General features: G+C 46.9%; 1 protein-coding gene and 1 long non-coding RNA gene across 2 annotated transcripts in view; one reads left to right on the forward strand and one right to left on the reverse strand.

Moving 5' to 3' along the window:
• Positions 1-491: 491 nt before the first annotated feature.
• LOC142742657 (uncharacterized) lies at positions 492-18,418 on the reverse strand. Its single transcript, XR_012881417.1, has 2 exons — positions 18,024-18,418; positions 492-1,709 (listed from the first exon to the last, which is right to left on the reverse strand). It is a non-coding gene; the product is annotated as an uncharacterized LOC142742657 (long non-coding RNA).
• Positions 18,199-19,057, forward strand: part of CDC16 (cell division cycle 16) — a 31,719-nt gene continuing 30,860 nt past the window's right edge. Inside the window, exon 1 of the mRNA XM_075852645.1 lies at positions 18,199-18,451. Within this exon, the coding sequence (XP_075708760.1) occupies positions 18,404-18,451 (48 nt within the window). The 5' untranslated portion in view covers positions 18,199-18,403. The remainder of the gene's footprint in view (positions 18,452-19,057) is intronic.

A 19,057-nucleotide genomic window follows, 5' to 3' on the forward strand; every position in this document is an offset into this window, starting at 1 on the left:
GATCACATGCAATAGGAGATAGGGATTTGAGAATCTGGTGACAATATAAGTAAAATTGTTTCTATTCACTGACATGAAGCAGAGATGTTGAAAATAGTAAAGGATTGAAACACACTGAAGGAGATTTATTTACATAAAAACAGAGAACGCGTTTTAGCATATGCTGCCAATAACATGGCCTTAATCAAGTTTGGAACCATGCATATAATGATTTTGGACTATTGGGGTCTAAAATGACTAATGTGTATTTACAAATCACTACATGGATGGACAGATTCACAGTAGTTGATGTTATCATTTATAAATCCACAACACCGTTATATATAATTGTATAGAATAACAATGTGCATTTCTGAACTGAAGTTAGCAATCACAGCTTTATATGTCGATGCTGAACAAAAGTTCCAAAGGTCGATTTCACCTCTGTTTACTTTAATCTGTATGTGTCAAGCTTTGTTTAATGGAATAAAAATAGACCACAGACGCACAACTCTTTAAATCATTTTATTATTCCGGAGAATTTTTCTCTGAGGATTGAGTCATCCACACAACTTGGTGAACAATATTGAACTTTGGATTTCTTCAATACAAGAGAGTGGTATTACTCACATATGGTATCTCAGGAGTATAACAAACCACGGCTTCAGTGGTTTTCACAATGTTGTATATCTTAGTGGTGCTCAGTACATATGGAGTCACAAATTAATTATCCATAGGAAGGAGAAAAGAACAACAGCACACAATTTAAAGAGAACCTTTCACCTTCCCATAGATGTGCAGCATGTAATGGGCATGCGCGCTCTCCTCTCCCCAGCTCTTACACTTTCTGTAGCAGTGACACGCCCCCTTGCCTGTTCGGCAGAAAACTGATCTTGAATGCTGAAGAGTGAGAGGGTGCACGTGCGCGCACTCTCTCTCCTCTATCCTCGCTCTTGCTGTAACACTGTCCGTATCTGATTGGACAGTGTCACAGCCATAGTAACACGCCCCATTGATAGTTCAGGGGGTTATTTAAATATCGGGCGCCAAATATAACGGCACCGATATCTAAATAACGGCGGAGGGTAGAAAAAAAATGTAAAGTGCCCCAGGATTTGTGCAGCCCTCCCCATTACATGCTGCACTCAGCTGTAAATGTATGGGGAGGTGAAAGGTTCTCTTTAAAACAAAGTTAATTTCTTTATTTTATTTTTGCATATCCATGCAAATATGAAGCGGGACACAAACAATCAGCAGGCGACCAATGGCCATTTTACGCCACAATGATGCTTTCTCAAGGCCTAATGCGATACAGCGGAATCACGCTTAAAGCTCTAGCTATGCGCATTACACCCAGTACAGAATTAGATGCATTAAATTTTTTAAAAAACATATACAAATATAATTATTTCATTACTAAATAGAAACAGCGCAATACAAAAAAGGAAAATAGAGGACACCATAAAAATGGAGAAAAATAATTTCTATCATTCAGACCCAGAGGTCCTAGAGCAGGGGTAGGCAACCTTAGAGAGGTGGAGATTTACTTTTGTAACTTGGAAGCATCTTGCCATCTATTTCATACCCACAGAGATGCTGATGCAGCTTCTAGTAAGTGTTCTATCTCTCCCCAGTGCTGGATTCACAGCTACACTGCTCATTACTGCTGTATAATGTCCTCCGTGCTGCTTCTGCTTCTGAGGAGAAGGTTGTTCTCTTCTCTATGTGTGCTGTGTATGAGAGACATGATAGCAATAAGGCTCCAGCCACTAGCTTAGGGAAAACTGAGAATTAAAGATGGAGCCTGCATATGGGAAAACTGCTAAAAAAAAATTGCAGGATACAAGTCATATAATGGTCAGATATAGTGTTATTTCTCATGTACACACATATTACAGAATATTCTAAAAATTATGTGAAAGGTTAGGTACACTTACATTTTTGAAAAAAAATATCCATCTTATTCTCCCTCATTGGAAACTGCTCTCTGAAAAAAATTTACTCCAACTTTCTATATATTACGACTGGTGTATGAAACACCAGTCTTAATAAATTCCCTTTCTTTTTTGTTTTAGGAAAATAAAAGAGTTCATCACATTTTGATTTATTTTGTACATCCTTCTCAGATTCAACTGCTTCTTTTACTGCCTTTATTAAACATGCAGTTCGTCTTTGCGCTTAAGGTAATACTCCTCATGATTATATTCGAAGGCTTAAGAAAGCGTGTTTACGCAAAACATCTATTGCCTGTAATACTCACTGTCTGTACTCGGTTCTTTTATGTTGAGCAATAAAGAGAAGAAACAGTCGATTTGGGTGACTGACGCACTTTCTTTCTGGAGGGACTTGCATTTCTGAGCCCAGCACCCCCTTGACTGTAATCACAGTACCTGTTTGGGCATTGGATCAGTAGTGCCAATCCACTCCTTTCTCCATGGTAATTACTCCTCAGGATCATCACTATCCGAATTTTCTGAAATAAGTTCTCTCCTGACGCACCACTTATGTCAGAAGAAGTTTATAATTGTTGCGATGGTGAATAAATAGATTTTCTTTTTCTCTTGGATTGATGGGATGACTTTGTCTTTACAAAAGCCAGCAACCATTGAACTTCAAACCAGGATAGAAAACTTTCTTTCAGATTGCAGTGATAAATTATTTTATGGAGATAAACAGGAAGTACAGAATTCAGTATTAACCCCTTATCAACATTTGATGTAACTGTACGTCATGGCCTGGAAAGAGTGGGCTCAGCTTTTAGAAAGAGAGGCGCTATTACCATTGCCCCATTGCCCCCCATAATGTGATTGCGGGGTGCTGATGTTTATTATGGCAACCTGGAGGCCTAATGAAGGCCCCTAGGTTTGCCATCTTTGTTCTCCTATTAATGGTCTACACATGACCATGGACAAAATTGTAACCACTGGAAGTTAACAATGAATGTTCTTACTGAATAACAACAAGCAGAGATCTTGAAAACCATGAGGAATTAATACAGAAAGTATATTGGAAAAATCTATAACAAAAAATAACATTAATTTACTGAGACCGGACAACGCCTTTAAGGTAAAAGAGATTTAAATAGCATACAGTCAGTGTCCATAAAATATAACATTCCAAACCAGTTGGATATCTCAAACTATGTTGCTGGTATACCTAGCATTAACATAAGACATTTAAATATTTGTATAAGAGGGTCTATTGTTCCATCAGAATCAATGGCCCAAGGAAATAGGTTAGGGAAATTTATTAATACTATAAGCTGTTCTCTCCAGTGACCACACGATGGCGATGTTACATCACCTTTCAGTCATACTGCCTGGCTTATAAAGATCTATATTAGAATATACAAAAGTTGTCACAACGTCTATGAGCAGTGGTGTACCAAACATGGAGACACACAAATTATATGATTTCTGGGGTGGCAGTACCAACACTAAACTTAGTGGTGTAACTACCACTGTAGCAGTCATAGCGGCTGCTACGGGGCCCACGGCATGAGGATGCACATGCCACAAGCCGGCACCGCCCCACCCCGTGCCCTGATGCTCCGCTAGCAGCCGCTATGGCTGCTACAGCGGTAGCGACACCACATTCAATAGTGTCTGCGTCCTTCGGACGCAGATGCTATTGAACACTATGACAGAGCAGGGAGGTAACTCCCTGCTCTGCTATAGGCTACAATAGTGGCGTAGCTCTAGAGGTCGCAACGGTCACAATTGCGACCAGGCCCCTAAGCCTAGGGTACCCACAGGCCCCCGTAGCCACACAGCGCTGACCGCGCTGGTCCCGCTTCCTAAATGCTGGAGCAAGGAGCTGGTGGCTCCTTGCTCCAGCATTCACTCTGCCGTGAGCGGCTCGGTGCAGGCAGGCGCGATGTAGTGATGTCATCGCGCCTGTCTGCACCGAGTCACTCACAACACAGACCGGAGAAGGATCCGCCACCCATCGTGGGAACAGGGATAGGTAATTAATTATATTATTATTTTTCTATTAGGCACTATGGGACATTATACTGGGAAGGGAGGCTGATATGGTAGCTGCTATAGGAGCATTTTACTATATGGGGCATTATACTATGGGGACATTATACTGTATGGGGGGCACAATACTGTGGGAGCATTATACTGTGGGGACAGGTATATTCTGGGGGCAGCTATGGGGGGCATTATACTGTGTGTGGGGCAGCTATGGGGGGCATTATACTGTATGGTGGCAGCTATGGGGTCATTATACAGTGTGGGGGGCACTATATAGCACTCTACAGGGGGGGTCTGTATAGTACTGTTTACAGGGGGGCTCTATAGCACTGTCTATAGGGGGGCTGTATAGCACTGTCTACAGGAGGGGGCTGTATGGCACTATTTGCATGGGGGCACTATCTACAAGAGCAGGGTGTGTGTGGCACCAAGGGGAGGGGGGCCCAGTCAAAAGTTTGCTATGGGGCCCAGTGTTTCCTAGTTACGCCCCTGACTAAACTGCTTGCCTAGACACAGTCAAAGTGGCGATTGCTAAGTAGTTTGGAGGGACAAGCAGCAGGTGCTCTAGCTGGCTCTTTTATCTTCTACCTAAGTTAAAGCAAAGGCAAAAAAAAGGAGCCCACTCTGCCCCCTGAAAAATAACGGATAAAATTCGGTCTGCTTGCAGCCGCCACTCAGGAGACATCACTTGATATGGATTCATATAGCTAGTGTAGTATTGAGTTCAAATTTTCTAGCAGATTTTTTGCTGTGGAAAATATCAGAGAGTAAAAAAAAAACTGTACTCCCCTCCCTTGGCGCTCCCGCAGGAAGGCATTTCGCCAATTGTGACTACTGCAACCAATCACAGGCGTATATATTTTTTTAGCTCCCACTAGTGGCGACTACAGGCAGCCTGAATTTTATCATATAAACCTGTGGTGGATTTAAAGCTCTGTGAAAGAAACATGGAGTGGCAATCTCTCTAAAGATATATTATTACATTAAGGAGCAGAGAATGAAAATTAAATTATAGATAAACATTGTCTTTACTGCCCTAGACAACAACAGATATTACCATTAAACAGGTATTCACATTTCAGACATTTATAGCATTTCCACAGGACATGCTATAAATGTCTGATAGATGCTGGTCCCAGCTCCAGGACGCACATCGATCTCAAGAAAAGTGGTCCCCCAACACTCTTACCACTTGGCGAGGCGAGCACTGGCCGCTGCATCCAGACAAACACTGTGTGGAGAGGTGGCCAGGCTTACGTAAACAGTGTAGATCTGTCACGTAGGGTTCGTGGACCCACTGGGCCGTACCGCCTTGGCGGTATGGCAGCTGGCCAACAGGGCGCAGGTCAAAGTCTATAGTTCATATAGGGTACCTGTGGCAGCTTGGACAGTAGCAAGGCAGGCTTGGCAGGAACTAGGCAGCAGGTAGACGACAGGCGTGGAGAAGCAGGACAGGCTTGGTATACAGCACAGCACGGCACTAGATCAGGATACAGGTTACAGGAACAGGGAGCACTGAGAGCAGGAAACACTAGGGGACCATTTGCAAGACAAACTTGGAATACGACAACAACGCTCAGGCGTGGGAGGATGGGGCTGGGACCTTCTTATAGCCCATGGTGCTCTGGGAGCAATTAGCTCAATCTCAAACATGCGTGCGCTCTGGCTTCTTAAGTCTGGACTGAGCTTGTGAGCGCACCCTGGTGGTCACTGTGGAGCAAGACGGCCGTATGTGCAGGCATCTCGAGAGAAGGGCGTCGACTGGATGGAAGGAGTTCGTGGTCAGCGACCACGGACGTTACAAGATCGTTGTTCTGCACAGTTTCCGTAATTCCCAAAGAGGTGAAAGTAAACAGCCTGTGATTGGTTGCAGTAGTCACAATTGGCGAAATGCCTTCCTGCGGGAGCACCAGGGGAGGGGTGTATAGTTTTTTTTTTTTACTCTCTGATATTTTCCACAGCAGAAAATCTGCTAGAAAATTTGCTCCATAATTAACACGATTTGGTGCTAAATTTGACGAATTTTTCTGCAAATTCTGGGATGGATTTGATGCAAAATTCTCCGCAGAAAATCTGACCCATGTGGACATACCCTTTAAGGGGTTTTACCATCTCATAAAATGATGGCTGCCGGGACACCCACTGATCCTGAGATGAAGGCATGCTGGTTTAGTCAAAGTTTTTTCTTTCACAGCGACGCTCCCTGTCACTGGCTGTTGCAGCGAACCTAAGTATGGTCCCTGTAAAGGATCTGCCAGGCACTGCGGGGTTAACTCCCAGAACTAATCAGTCAGCACCTGAGAATACATCCCTGAGACTGACTCCTGCTTCCACCATTCAGGCTGGCAGGCTTAGGAGTGGGAGAGCCTATCGTAACCTGGCCAGACTCAGCTAGCTCCCGCCCTCGGTCTATTTAAGCCTGCACTTCCTGTCCCTCGGTGCTTGTTATTGCTTTTGTTTCCTTCCTTGTGGTTCCTGGCCCAGCTACAGCTCCTGCTATTTTTGATCCTGCTCCATACCGACCCTGGCTTACCGACTACTCTTCTGCTTTTCGTTTTGTACCTCGCACACTCCTGGCTTGACTCGGCTCGTTCACCACTCTGGTTGCTCACGGTGTTGCCGTGGGCAACGGCCCCTTTTCCTTGCTTGTGTTCCTTGTATGTTTGTCGTGCACTTACTGAGCGCAGGGACCGCCGCCCAGTTGTACCCCGTCGCCTAGGGCGGGTCGTTGCAAGTAGGCAGGGACAGAGTGGCGGGTAGATTAGGGCTCACTTGTCCGTCTCCCTACCCCCTGCCGTTACATAATAACAAGCCCATACCTAGTCTACCCCTGGTCCCTGACACCATTATGGATCCCCGTGAGACCCTGGCTCAGCAAATGCAGGGTCTCTCCCTACAGGTCCAGGCCCTGGCTCAGAGGGTCAACCAGCCTGATGCTACCCTGGTAGTTCCCCGCACCGCACCTCTTGAACCCCACCTCAAGTTGCCCGACCGGTTCTCAGGGGACCGGAGGACTTTTCTCTCCTTTCGGGAGAGTTGTAGGCTTTACTTTCGTTTAAAGCCTCATTCCTCAGGTTCTGAGAGCCAGCGGGTGGGTATAATTATGTCCCGGCTCCAGGAAGGGCCCCAAGAGTGGGCCTTCTCCTTGGCTCCTGACGCCCCTGAACTTTCCTCCGTTGATTGTTTCTTTTCTGCTCTCGGACTTATTTATGACGAGACTGACAGGACTGCCTTTGCCGAGAGTCAGCTGGTGACCTTAAGTCAGGGTAAGAGACCTGTTGAGGAGTATTGCTCTGACTTTCGGAAGTGGTGCGTAGCTTCTCGGTGGAATGACCCTGCCTTAAGGTGCCAGTTTAGGTTGGGTCTGTCGAATGCCCTGAAAGACCTGCTAGTTAGCTATCCCTCTTCTGACTCCCTAGACCGGGTTATGGCTTTAGCGATACGACTTGACCGACGTCTCAGGGAACGACAACGTGAACGTTTATGTGTTTTCTCCTCCGACTCCCCCATGATGCCTCCCGAAGCTCCGTTGCTTCGTTCCTCCCCGAAAGATTCAGAGATACCTATGCAACTCGGGGCCTCCGTGTCCCCCCAACAACGTAGAGAATTCCGCAGGAAGAATGGTCTCTGCTTCTACTGTGGGGACGACAAGCATCAAGTGAACAACTGTCCTAAGCGTAAGGTTGCAGCCAGAGAACTTCCGCGTCTAAGTGATCATCGGGGAGGTCACTTGGGCGCACAGGTATTTCCCGTAAATATGAAACGTACTAAGATCTTGCTTCCCTTTCAGGTCTCTTTTGGTGGTAGGTCTGCTACCGGCAGTGCTTTCGTGGATTCAGGGTCCTCTACTAATATCATGTCTGTGGAATTTGCTATGTCCCTTGCTATGCCTCTTATTGATTTGCCTAAACCTGTCCCGGTAGTGGGTATCGACGCCACTCCTCTTGCTAATGGTTATTTTACACAGCATACCCCTGTTTTTGAACTCCTTGTTGGCTCCATGCATTTGGAGCAATGCTCTGTACTGTTGATGCAGGGATTATCGTACGATTTGGTGCTAGGTCTTCCCTGGTTGCAGTTGCATAATCCTACGTTTGACTGGAATACTGGGGAGCTAACCAAATGGGGTAATGAATGTTGTACGTCATGTTTTTCTGTTAATTCTATTTCTCCCCCTAAGGAGGCGAATACGCTACCCGAGTTTGTTCAGGACTTCGCTGATGTTTTCTCTAGGGAGGCCTCCGAAGTGTTACCTCCTCATAGAGAATACGATTGCGTTATCGAATTGGTACCAGGAGCTAAGCTTCCTAAGGGTAGGATATTTAATCTTTCTTGTCCCGAACGTGAAGCTATGAGAGTGTATATCCAGGAATCCCTGGCCAAGGGTTACATTCGTCCCTCTTCTTCTCCGGTAGGTGCTGGCTTCTTCTTCGTGGGGAAGAAGGATGGTGGTCTTAGGCCATGCATTGACTACCGTAGCCTGAATAAGGTCACGGTAAGGAACCAGTATCCCCTTCCTTTGATTCCTGATCTCTTTAATCAGGTTCAGGGGGCCCAATGGTTTTCTAAATTGGATCTACGGGGGGCGTATAACCTTATTCGCATCAAAGAGGGGGATGAGTGGAAGACTGCGTTTAACACGCCCGAAGGCCATTTCGAATACCTCGTCATGCCCTTTGGGTTGTGTAATGCCCCTGCGGTCTTCCAGAATTTCATAAATGAGATTTTGAGAAATTACCTGGGGATTTTTCTGGTAGTGTACCTTGATGACATACTGGTGTTTTCCAAGGACTGGTCCTCCCACGTGGAGCATGTCAGGAAGGTGCTCCAGGTCCTTCGGGAAAATAAACTGTTTGCCAAAACCGAAAAATGTGTGTTTGGGGTACAGGAGATTCCATTTTTGGGTCAAATCCTCACTCCTCATGAATTCCGCATGGACCCCGCCAAGGTTCAGGCTGTGGCGGAATGGGTCCAACCTGCCTCCCTGAAGGCGTTACAGTGTTTTTTGGGGTTTGCTAATTATTACAGGAGATTTATTGCTAACTTCTCGGTCATCGCTAAGCCCCTTACGGACCTCACTCGCAAAGGTGCTGATCTCCTCCACTGGCCTCCTGAGGCTGTCCAGGCTTTTGAGGTCCTTAAGAAGTGCTTTGTCTCGGCCCCGGTGCTGGTTCAGCCCAACCAAATGGAGCCATTTATCGTGGAAGTTGACGCATCTGAGGTGGGAGTGGGGGCTGTCTTGTCCCAGGGTACCAGGTCCCTCACCCATCTCCGCCCCTGTGCCTACTTCTCCAGGAAGTTTTCGCCAACTGAAAGTAACTATGATATTGGCAACCGCGAACTCTTAGCCATTAAATGGGCATTTGAAGAGTGGCGCCACTTCCTGGAGGGGGCTAGGCACCAGGTAACGGTCCTTACCGACCACAAGAATCTGGTGTTCCTAGAATCTGCCCGGAGGCTAAACCCGAGACAAGCTCGATGGGCGTTATTTTTTACCAGATTCAATTTTTTGGTTACCTATAGGGCTGGGTCTAAAAATATTAAGGCTGATGCACTGTCGCGTAGCTTCATGGCCAGCCCTCCTTCAGAGGAAGATCCTGCTTGTATTTTGCCTCCAGGTATAATTATTTCCTCGATCGATTCTGATTTAGTCTCTGAAATTGCTGCTGATCAAGGTGCAGCTCCCGGGAACCTTCCTGAGAACAAGCTGTTTGATCCCCTGCAATTCCGGCTAAGGGTACTTAGGGAAAATCATGACTCCGCACTATCTGGCCATCCAGGCATCCTGGGTACCAAACACCTCATTACCAGAAATTATTGGTGGCCTGGGTTGCCTAAAGACGTTAAGGCCTACGTCGCCGCTTGTGAGGTTTGTGCTAGGTCCAAGACTCCCAGGTCCCGACCAGCGGGCTTACTGCGTTCGTTGCCCATTCCCCAGAGACCTTGGACACATATCTCCATGGATTTTATCACCGATTTGCCTCCATCCCAAGGCAAGTCGGTGGTGTGGGTGGTGGTGGACCGCTTCAGTAAGATGTGCCACTTTGTGCCCCTCAAGAAACTACCCAACGCCAAAACGTTGGCTACCTTGTTTGTCAAACACATCCTGCGTCTCCATGGGGTCCCTGTCAATATTGTTTCGGACAGAGGGGTACAATTTGTTTCATTGTTTTGGAGAGCCTTCTGTATGAAGTTGGGGATTGATCTGTCCTTCTCCTCTGCCTTCCATCCTGAAACCAATGGCCAAACGGAGAGGACTAATCAGTCTCTAGAACAATACTTAAGGTGTTTTGTCTCTGACTGTCAATTTGATTGGGTCTCTTTCATTCCCCTCGCCGAATTTTCCCTTAATAACCGGGTCAGTAACTCGTCTGGGGTCTCTCCTTTTTTTTGTAATTTTGGGTTTAATCCACGGTTCTCCTCCGTTTCACCTGGTAGTTCCAACAATCCTGAGGTAGAGGTCGTTCATCGGGAACTGTGCACAGTCTGGGCCCAGGTTCAGAAAAACCTAGAGGTGTCCCAGAGCGTACAAAAAACTCAGGCTGATAAAAAACGTTCTGCTAACCCCCTGTTTATGGTCGGGGATCTGGTGTGGTTGTCGTCTAGGAACTTGCGTCTCAAGGTTCCGTCCAAGAAGTTTGCTCCCCGGTTTATTGGGCCGTATAAGGTCATTGAGGTCCTCAATCCTGTCTCCTTCCGGCTGGAGTTACCCCCGTCTTTTCGGATACACGACGTGTTTCATGCCTCCCTCCTCAAACGCTGCTCCCCGTCCTTGGCTCCCTCGAGGAGACCTCCTGTTCCCATCCTCACCCCGGAGGGGGTGGAATTCGAGGTGGCCAGGATTGTGGACAGCAAGATGGTCCAAGGCTCCCTCCAGTACCTGGTCCATTGGAGAGGATACGGGCCCGAGGAGAGGACTTGGGTACCCGCCCGGGATGTTCACGCTGGGGTATTGGTCAGAAGGTTCCACCTGCGTTTCCCCAGTAAGCCAGGTCCACTTAGAAAGGGTCCGGTGGCCCCTCATAAAAGGGGGGATACTGTAAAGGATCTGCCAGGCACTGCGGGGTTAACTCCCAGAACTAATCAGTCAGCACCTGAGAATACATCCCTGAGACTGACTCCTGCTTCCACCATTCAGGCTGGCAGGCTTAGGAGTGGGAGAACCTATCGTAACCTGGCCAGACTCAGCTAGCTCCCGCCCTCGGTCTATTTAAGCCTGCACTTCCTGTCCCTCGGTGCTTGTTATTGCTTTTGTTTCCTTCCTTGTGGTTCCTGGCCCAGCTACAGCTCCTGCTATTTTTGATCCTGCTCCATACCGACCCTGGCTTACCGACTACTCTTCTGCTTTTCGTTTTGTACCTCGCACACTCCTGGCTTGACTCGGCTCGTTCACCACTCTGGTTGCTCACGGTGTTGCCGTGGGCAACGGCCCCTTTTCCTTGCTTGTGTTCCTTGTATGTTTGTCGTGTTTGTCGTGCACTTACTGAGCGCAGGGACCGCCGCCCAGTTGTACCCCGTCGCCTAGGGCGGGTCGTTGCAAGTAGGCAGGGACAGAGTGGCGGGTAGATTAGGGCTCACTTGTCCGTCTCCCTACCCCCTGCCGTTACAGTCCCATTCACTTTTCCCACATAATCATAGGAATCGTTATTCAAGTCGGTTCTGACAGGATCTTTTGCAAAACAGGTTACAACTGATTTGTCATGTCTCCTGTATGCTACATAAGGAAGCCATGTGGCGCTAACAAATTCTTATCCCACCAACATTAAAGTGTCCCTCCAGTTCTGTTCCCATTCCAGATCTGACATTGGGTGTGGAGAGACGCTAGTGCATGATGGGCGGTACAATTTCTGATGTAACTGTATGACACCTGGAGGGTATAGTGCCTGGGCACAATTATAATTAATAGCATCCGCGCACGGTACTGACCGGCTCTTGTACAGTTACCTCAGCAGCTGTACTGCCCAGCATGCACTAGCGTCTCCCAAGGCCAATGTTTTATCGGGCATGAGATGAGAACTGGAGGGACACTTTGGGTATGTTCACATGGCTTTTTTCAGGCTGATTTTGGATCAGAAAAGCCTAGTTTTACGCTCCAAGATACACTTGAAATAAAACAGCAAACAGTTTCCCATTGTTTTCAATGACAAATAATTTTCTATTTCTTTGTTCAATGAGAAATATACTGGGCTGTTCACATGAGGCTTATTTTTACCTTTCTGAATTAAAAAACCACCTCGTAAAAGGAAGCCTCGTAAAAAGAAGTAGAATGTCACTTCTTGAGGAGTTTTTGGAGCTGATTTTCGATTGGTACTATGAAAAACGCCTCAAAAAATACCTCAAAAGAAGCTTCAAATGAAAAACAACCACTTGCACCACACATGCTATTATGACTTTGGCTTCTGATGCTATTCTATTGCTCTTTAATACATAAGCTACAATGTGAATTTAGAAAAAGAATAGTGAATTAGTGTTATTCAGATAATCCCCATATTCTAAGAGTGGCAAGTTGTAAAGATTTTGAACTGTGATCCAATACAGGAGGAAAACATTGACCAATGATTTAATTAATTACCCATCCACTTTAACAAGACACAGACACTTGTGTTGGAATAAAAATAGGCCAAGGCGATTTATTAATTATGAGATCTCTGTACCTAAAACAGAAAATTAGCCAGCCATATAACAAACTCTATTAGCATAAATTAACAGGTCTTTAACATTTTACCGGATAGGGTAAATGCTTTGCGAACATGAGCTCGGACTCCCCATTTTCAGCCTAAAACAACCCCCAGGCTAACTAAACCCCGCGCCAAGAGCCAGCCGTATGAAACCTCAGCAGGTGGTGGCGCACCCCCGAACAAACGTCGCTATCTCCTTATTCACCTTGCCCCAAGACTGGCACAAGGCTGCAGAGTCCCTGGTGTGCAACTGCCCAATCTGTGGCACCATTTCTGTCCACACCAAACGAACGCCAGGCAAGAATCCCAGCAATCAATCCACATCCATCTTCATGGCTCTAATCAGGTCCCTCTGCGTCCACTTCCCCAGGTCGTTGCCCCCTACATGCCATACCAGAATCTTCGGGGGACCAATCATCCCAGCCAAACGCACCACTTGGATCACCACGTTGTCCCATCTAAGTCCTCTGTATCCAAACCATCTCAAATCCAGTTGGTCCACCGGAGAGCCGGGCCGTTCTGCCGCACTACGGCTCTCTGATGAGCCCAGTAGATGTAGGAGTGCCGCACGATCAAGGCAACTACTGGAGACGAGCCTGTGGACAAAAGCAAAGTCACCACCGCCACTAACAATCAATACAACCCCAGAACCACAACAGCACACTCCCAACCATCCTTCAAAACACAGGCGCCCACACTCTAGCCGGGCGTACATATCGCTTTTAAGCTGCTGACTTCAATCTACCTATGCCTTTCACCCCAACCACCCCAAGACCAATCCGGGAGGCTTCAGTGGCTGCTCCTACCCTAAACAAATGGGTGCCAAATTCCCTTGCCACACCCCCTAATTGACTAATACCTTTTCTGAGCACTCACAAAAATTGGAAGCGGGAAAGAAGGGAGCCATCCTTGTCAATAAAAAGTGCTCTCGGGCCTTGCGACCCCCTGACACGCAAAAATTCAGCAAGAGTAGCCACCGGGCAAAAGGACACTTCGGCTATGGACGATAAGACCACCGCCACCCCTTGGTCCATTTATTAACCCCGCAGCCATACCCTCACTTCGCCCCCATCCCATGCAATATCCTCATAAGGTATACCCCTGTGCCTTACTTTAACTCAGTAATTCACCCACCCAAAAGGCCCCAAAAAAGGCCCAAGAAAATGTCACAGAAAACAAAGAAACCTCATAACCCGACAGACAGACCTCACTTAATTCCAAATCAATCTCCGCAGGAGCTCCACCGTGATCGACCGCTTGGTGTCCACCGACCTTCTCTGGCATTTCAACCCTTTTAGGGCCTGCCGTATACGAAATTACTACGTCACATCAGATCATCCAGTCAACTTGAAGTAGAAGGTTAAAGCCGCCAGTTTTCTTTCCACTCCTGATGCCGATAAGCCCAAGTCTATCAAGTGGACTACGAAGGCCTCGAGAATTCCTACTAAAGACCCAGGCCGAACTGCAGCACCAGCCCACTTTTCCTCCCAGACAGAAAACTCCAACCACGCCTTCTCATAAGAGCTCCAAGTCGACGGCGCCAAAGAATTCCTCAGCAAATCTTCCATCACGGTTCGGCACTGGACCACAGATGTTGCGGGCAGACATCTCCCATCTTTTCGTCCTCCAGAGCCTCCACTCGCAAACACGCCCACTAAAAATGTGAAAAGAGCATCAGCGGCACTATTCAAAACCCAGGGCATATGTATCACCCTGAACAGAACGTTCAGGTGAAGCCATTGCAATACCAGCACCCTCAACAATCCGACCACCGGATCGTACCCAGAAGACAAATTATTAACTGCATGTACCACTCCCATATTATCCAACAGAAACACCACCCGTCTATTTCTGAGAAGAGCTGAACCAAGAGAACGTCCACCTTGACGCACACCATCTAGAGCCCAGCAGTGCCCCGAAACCCACACTACATGCCGCATCAGTCTGGAGACCCAATTCCACCAAATCTACCAACCCCGAATTGAAGACCAAAACCCCATTAAAGGATACCAGAAAGGACTCCCAAATCCGAAGATCATCCCGGTGTTCCCTAGTGACCCTTACGAAGTGGTGTGGCTCGGACACTCCAACGTCGCTCTACTCAAATGCCTGCTGAAAATCCTCCCCACCGGAATGACTCGACACTCAAAATTAAGTTTACCCAAAACTGATTGAAGCTCCTGAAGCTTTACCTTCCTGAGCCACAGAAGCCTGGAGATACCAGGTCTGAGATCGACCAACTTATCATTTGGTAAACGACCAACCCCCTCCACCGAGTCTGATTCCAGTCCCAGGAAAGTCAAACAAGATACCACCATCTTGTCCTCCGCCATCGGAATACCAAATTCCCGGGAAACCCTCATTAGCGTCTTCAAAATGTGATGACAAATCACAGACACAGCCGGGCCCACACATAAGAAATCAGCCAGGCAGTGAATGATAGAGTCAAAACCTGATGATTCCTGTACCACCCATTTCACAAAGCTACTGAAAGCCTCAAAGTACGAGCAAGACAGAGAGCAGCCCATGGGAAGGCAAAGGTCCACAAAATAAGCTCCTTCGAAAAAACAACCCAAAAGGCGATGGCTATCCGGGTGAATCGGGAGAAGCCGAAACACCGATTCAACATCGGCTTTCGCCAGCAAGGCCCCAGGACCTGCCCCTCCAACCAAATCCACCACCTGATCAAAGGAGGCATACGACACAGAACAAAGAGCGTGCTGCGCTATTCTGTCTGGCACTTTTGACTGGATATGCGACAGAGGATCCTAATGCTGAGTTCAATACAATCTCGCGCCATCCAGTAAATAGACTTATACGTTAAACGTATACATTTTTCTAACATAGGAGTCCATGGGCGACAGATAGCAAACAGATGCCTTTGATGGATGCCATCCGTCGGCCATCTGTCGCTCAAATACTTCCATGTTAAATAAAAAACGTATACGTTTAACATGTAAGATTTGTAACTAGATGGCTGTGATGTATACATTTTTTTGAACAAAAAAACAAAAAGCATGGCGCCACATAGTGCAGGTCAATTGGGTTTGGGTGAAATATTAATCGTAGTCTATTATGCTCACCCAGGTAGTGCTTGGATAAGGTGATAAGAAAATCCACAAATACTGCTGCCGGGATCCAAACCGGTAAACCATACGGTCACCGCTTGTTAGGATATGGAGGGGTAGTTGGAAAATGGAGGATCCTGTAGGGCGCTGCTGCGTGGCTTGTACAAGTTTTCTCCGCTGCCTTAGGACTGCCTGCGGGTAACTCGATCTCCGCTGTTTTTCTGTATTTTCTTCTGCCGTGGCTCTGCTCCAGGCAGTTATTAGGGTATATGAAGCTGGACGGATCTCTTCACCTCCTCACTAACAGTCAGCTTCCCGGCTTCCTGTCAGTGAGGAGGTGAAGAGATCCGTCCAGCTTCATATACCCTAATAACTGCCTGGAGCAGAGCCACGGCGGAAGAAAATACAGAAAAACAGCGGAGATCGAGTTACCCGCAGGCAGTCCTAAGGCAGCGGAGAAAACTTGTACAAGCCACGCAGCAGCGCCCTACAGGATCCTCCCTTTTCCAACTACCCCTCCGTATACATTTTTTTAACATAGGAGTCTATTGGCGACAGATGGCTGACGGATGGCATATGTCGGAGGCAAGACCTCACTGTCCATGAGGCGAGATGAGCATCTTGCCTCAGGCGGCAGCCTGCCTCTTTGAGGGGGTGGCGGCGCCACTAGAACCAGCCGCCGCCACCCCCTCCTGCACTATAATTGTTCCTGTGTCTATAAGACGCAGATACAATTACATGCAAAAGCGCTGAATGGGCTGAATTCAGCGCCTTTCAATGACTTAAGTGGCGCAATGTCGTCATCGCACCACCTGCATCGTTGAATGACACGGCAAGGCAGCCTGCCAATTAGCGCCTTTCCACGACGCAAGCAGTGTGATGACGTAATCGCGCTGCTTGCGTCGTTGAATGGTAGGGCAAGGCAGCCTGCCAATCAGCGCCTTTCAATGACGCAGCGATGAAAGGCGCTGATTGGCCGGGCAGAATGACTTGCCCTGGCACTCAGCGCCTTTTAACGCTGCAAGAGATGAAATGATGTAATCGCGCCGCTTGCGTCATTCAGCCCCAGCAGACCTGCTCAGAAAAGAGCAGGCCTGCATTGCAAGAGGGCGGCACGGGAATGGGTTTAGGTGAGTATGTAAAAAAAAAAACAATTCTGTTAAAAGTGTGAGGGGCTATATGTGGAGCACTATCTACAGGGGGCTATATGTGGAGCACTATCTACAGGGGGCTATATATGGGGCACTATATACAGGGGGCTGTATGTGGGGCACTATCTACAGGGGCTACTATCTACAGGGGGATCTGTGTACGGCACTATCTACGGGGGACACTATCTACATTGGCTCTATGGGGCAATATCGACAGGAGGCTCTATGTATGTGGGGCACTGTCTACAGGGGGCACTATGTGGGGCACTGTCTACAAGGGGCACTATATACAGGGGGCTCTATGACGGCTCTATCTACAGGAGGCACTGTGTGTGTGGGACACAGTGTATGGTGCTATTATAATCAGGGACACAGTGTATGATTCTATTAAAGTTAGAGGTGCAGTGTATGGCGCTATTATATTTAGGGGCGTTGTGTGTGGCACCATGAGAATTTTATCTTTGTTTATAGGTGCAGAAATATTTGAAAAGTGAGAAGCTGAAGAAATCTGATCGGAAAACTGCAGAAATGGGCCATGGCTGGGAGAAGTCATCATAGAGGGCTGGACCGGATGGAGACATCACCTGTGAGTCACTTAATGTAAATGTTTATTCTGCCTCTAATCAGTACTGTAGTCACTGTATGATCTGCAGCGAGATATTGGGTGGTATGATTTATTTATTTTGGTTAGGCTGCTAGTGATGTAGAACAGCCATGGGGATGTCAATCAAGATCTGGGGGGCACCATTTCAATTTTCGTCTCCGGCAGCAGAAAAGCTAGAATCGGCCTTGGTCGGTGGGATCTGTCGGAGGTATATGTTTTTTTTTTAAATGTTTGTTTTACATTTCGTGGCCCAAAATAATTTACCCTTTTAAAGTTATTTATTAAAATCTCTAAAATTGTCCGTCTGCCCACTTTGATGCCAGCTTTTATACCCAGAACCACTTTGGGCCACCCTGAACGCAACTGAATTTGATGTGGGGCAACTCTATCTGTTAGTGGCCCAAAGTCATTGAAACCTTTAAATCTTGGTTGCGCAATTTGATGCCCATTTTTGTGCCAGTTATTTCTGTTTTAAGGCTGCTTTCAACTTTATTCTCCTCAGGGCATCTGGTCATTATAAGTTATCAATAAAATATGTTACTGAAAAATAAAAATACTTTTACCTTGAATAAGAAACTCGTCGAATTAGAAATCAACTTTAGCATCGTAAAGTAAACTTGGTTTTAGCGTTGTTTAAACCAAACGTAACATATATGGAAGTTATACTGATGTGAGCTCCTGCAGTCACTAGTTAACCCGGAACGTCCTTATTGTACATTTGTTTCCGCCCGGTAGTTGATGTGTGTAACACTCATCCTGATACAGATCTGCTGATACCGCTGCACACCCGGGAGTTATAGCAGGAGATACCGGTGCTGCAGATCGGGGACACATTAAACACTGCACAGCAGCGGATCAGCTACAGATCAGCGAAGGCCAGGAGCGCGCTCATCAATCGTGAGCGCGCCTGGCTGTCTCCGTATCCACTAGCAGCACAGCAATCATGAATTTAGACCGTCTGAGGAAGAGAGTACGGCAGTATATTGAGCAGGTAAGACCACATGATCGTGCACATCACGTGACAGGGCATCAGTTATGTGTGACATATATATGTGTATATATAAATAATCATCATGTGACAGTGAAGTTATACTGTGTTTTGCGATATGTATTTAGGGTTCACGTATACACGTCTTCTGACATCTCATTGGGACATGTCACAAAATGTCATTGGGTCCATGAGCTGAGATCTACTTTCCATTTTTAGCTGAGTCCTTTGGATTTACAATGTACAGCCTGTATTCTGCCTGTGCAGCGGGCAGACTGCAGTGATGTCCTCTTGTATGCAGTTTCAAGAATAATGCAATATTTGGGAAATGCTAGTTGAACTTTCATCATATAATCCGTAAAGGGCTCCAGATCTTTACCCTTGGATTTGTGGAAATCTTAAATTGTATAATGAAAAGATCTAATATACCTATGTTTCTATTGCTCATAATTTTCTAAATCTCTGCTTGCTGTCTTTGAATGGACTCATTCTTGTTCACATTGAGAGGCAGGAAACAGCCCATTTTTCACAGATATTCCATCTTCATGTGCAAGCATTTCTGGTAAAGTGGTTGTCCAGGAAGATTAGGAAAAGCCACTGTGCCTGGAT

The sequence above is a fragment of the Rhinoderma darwinii genome, chromosome 2 (assembly GCF_050947455.1).
Source record: "Rhinoderma darwinii isolate aRhiDar2 chromosome 2, aRhiDar2.hap1, whole genome shotgun sequence".
Lineage (NCBI taxonomy): Eukaryota > Metazoa > Chordata > Amphibia > Anura > Rhinodermatidae > Rhinoderma > Rhinoderma darwinii.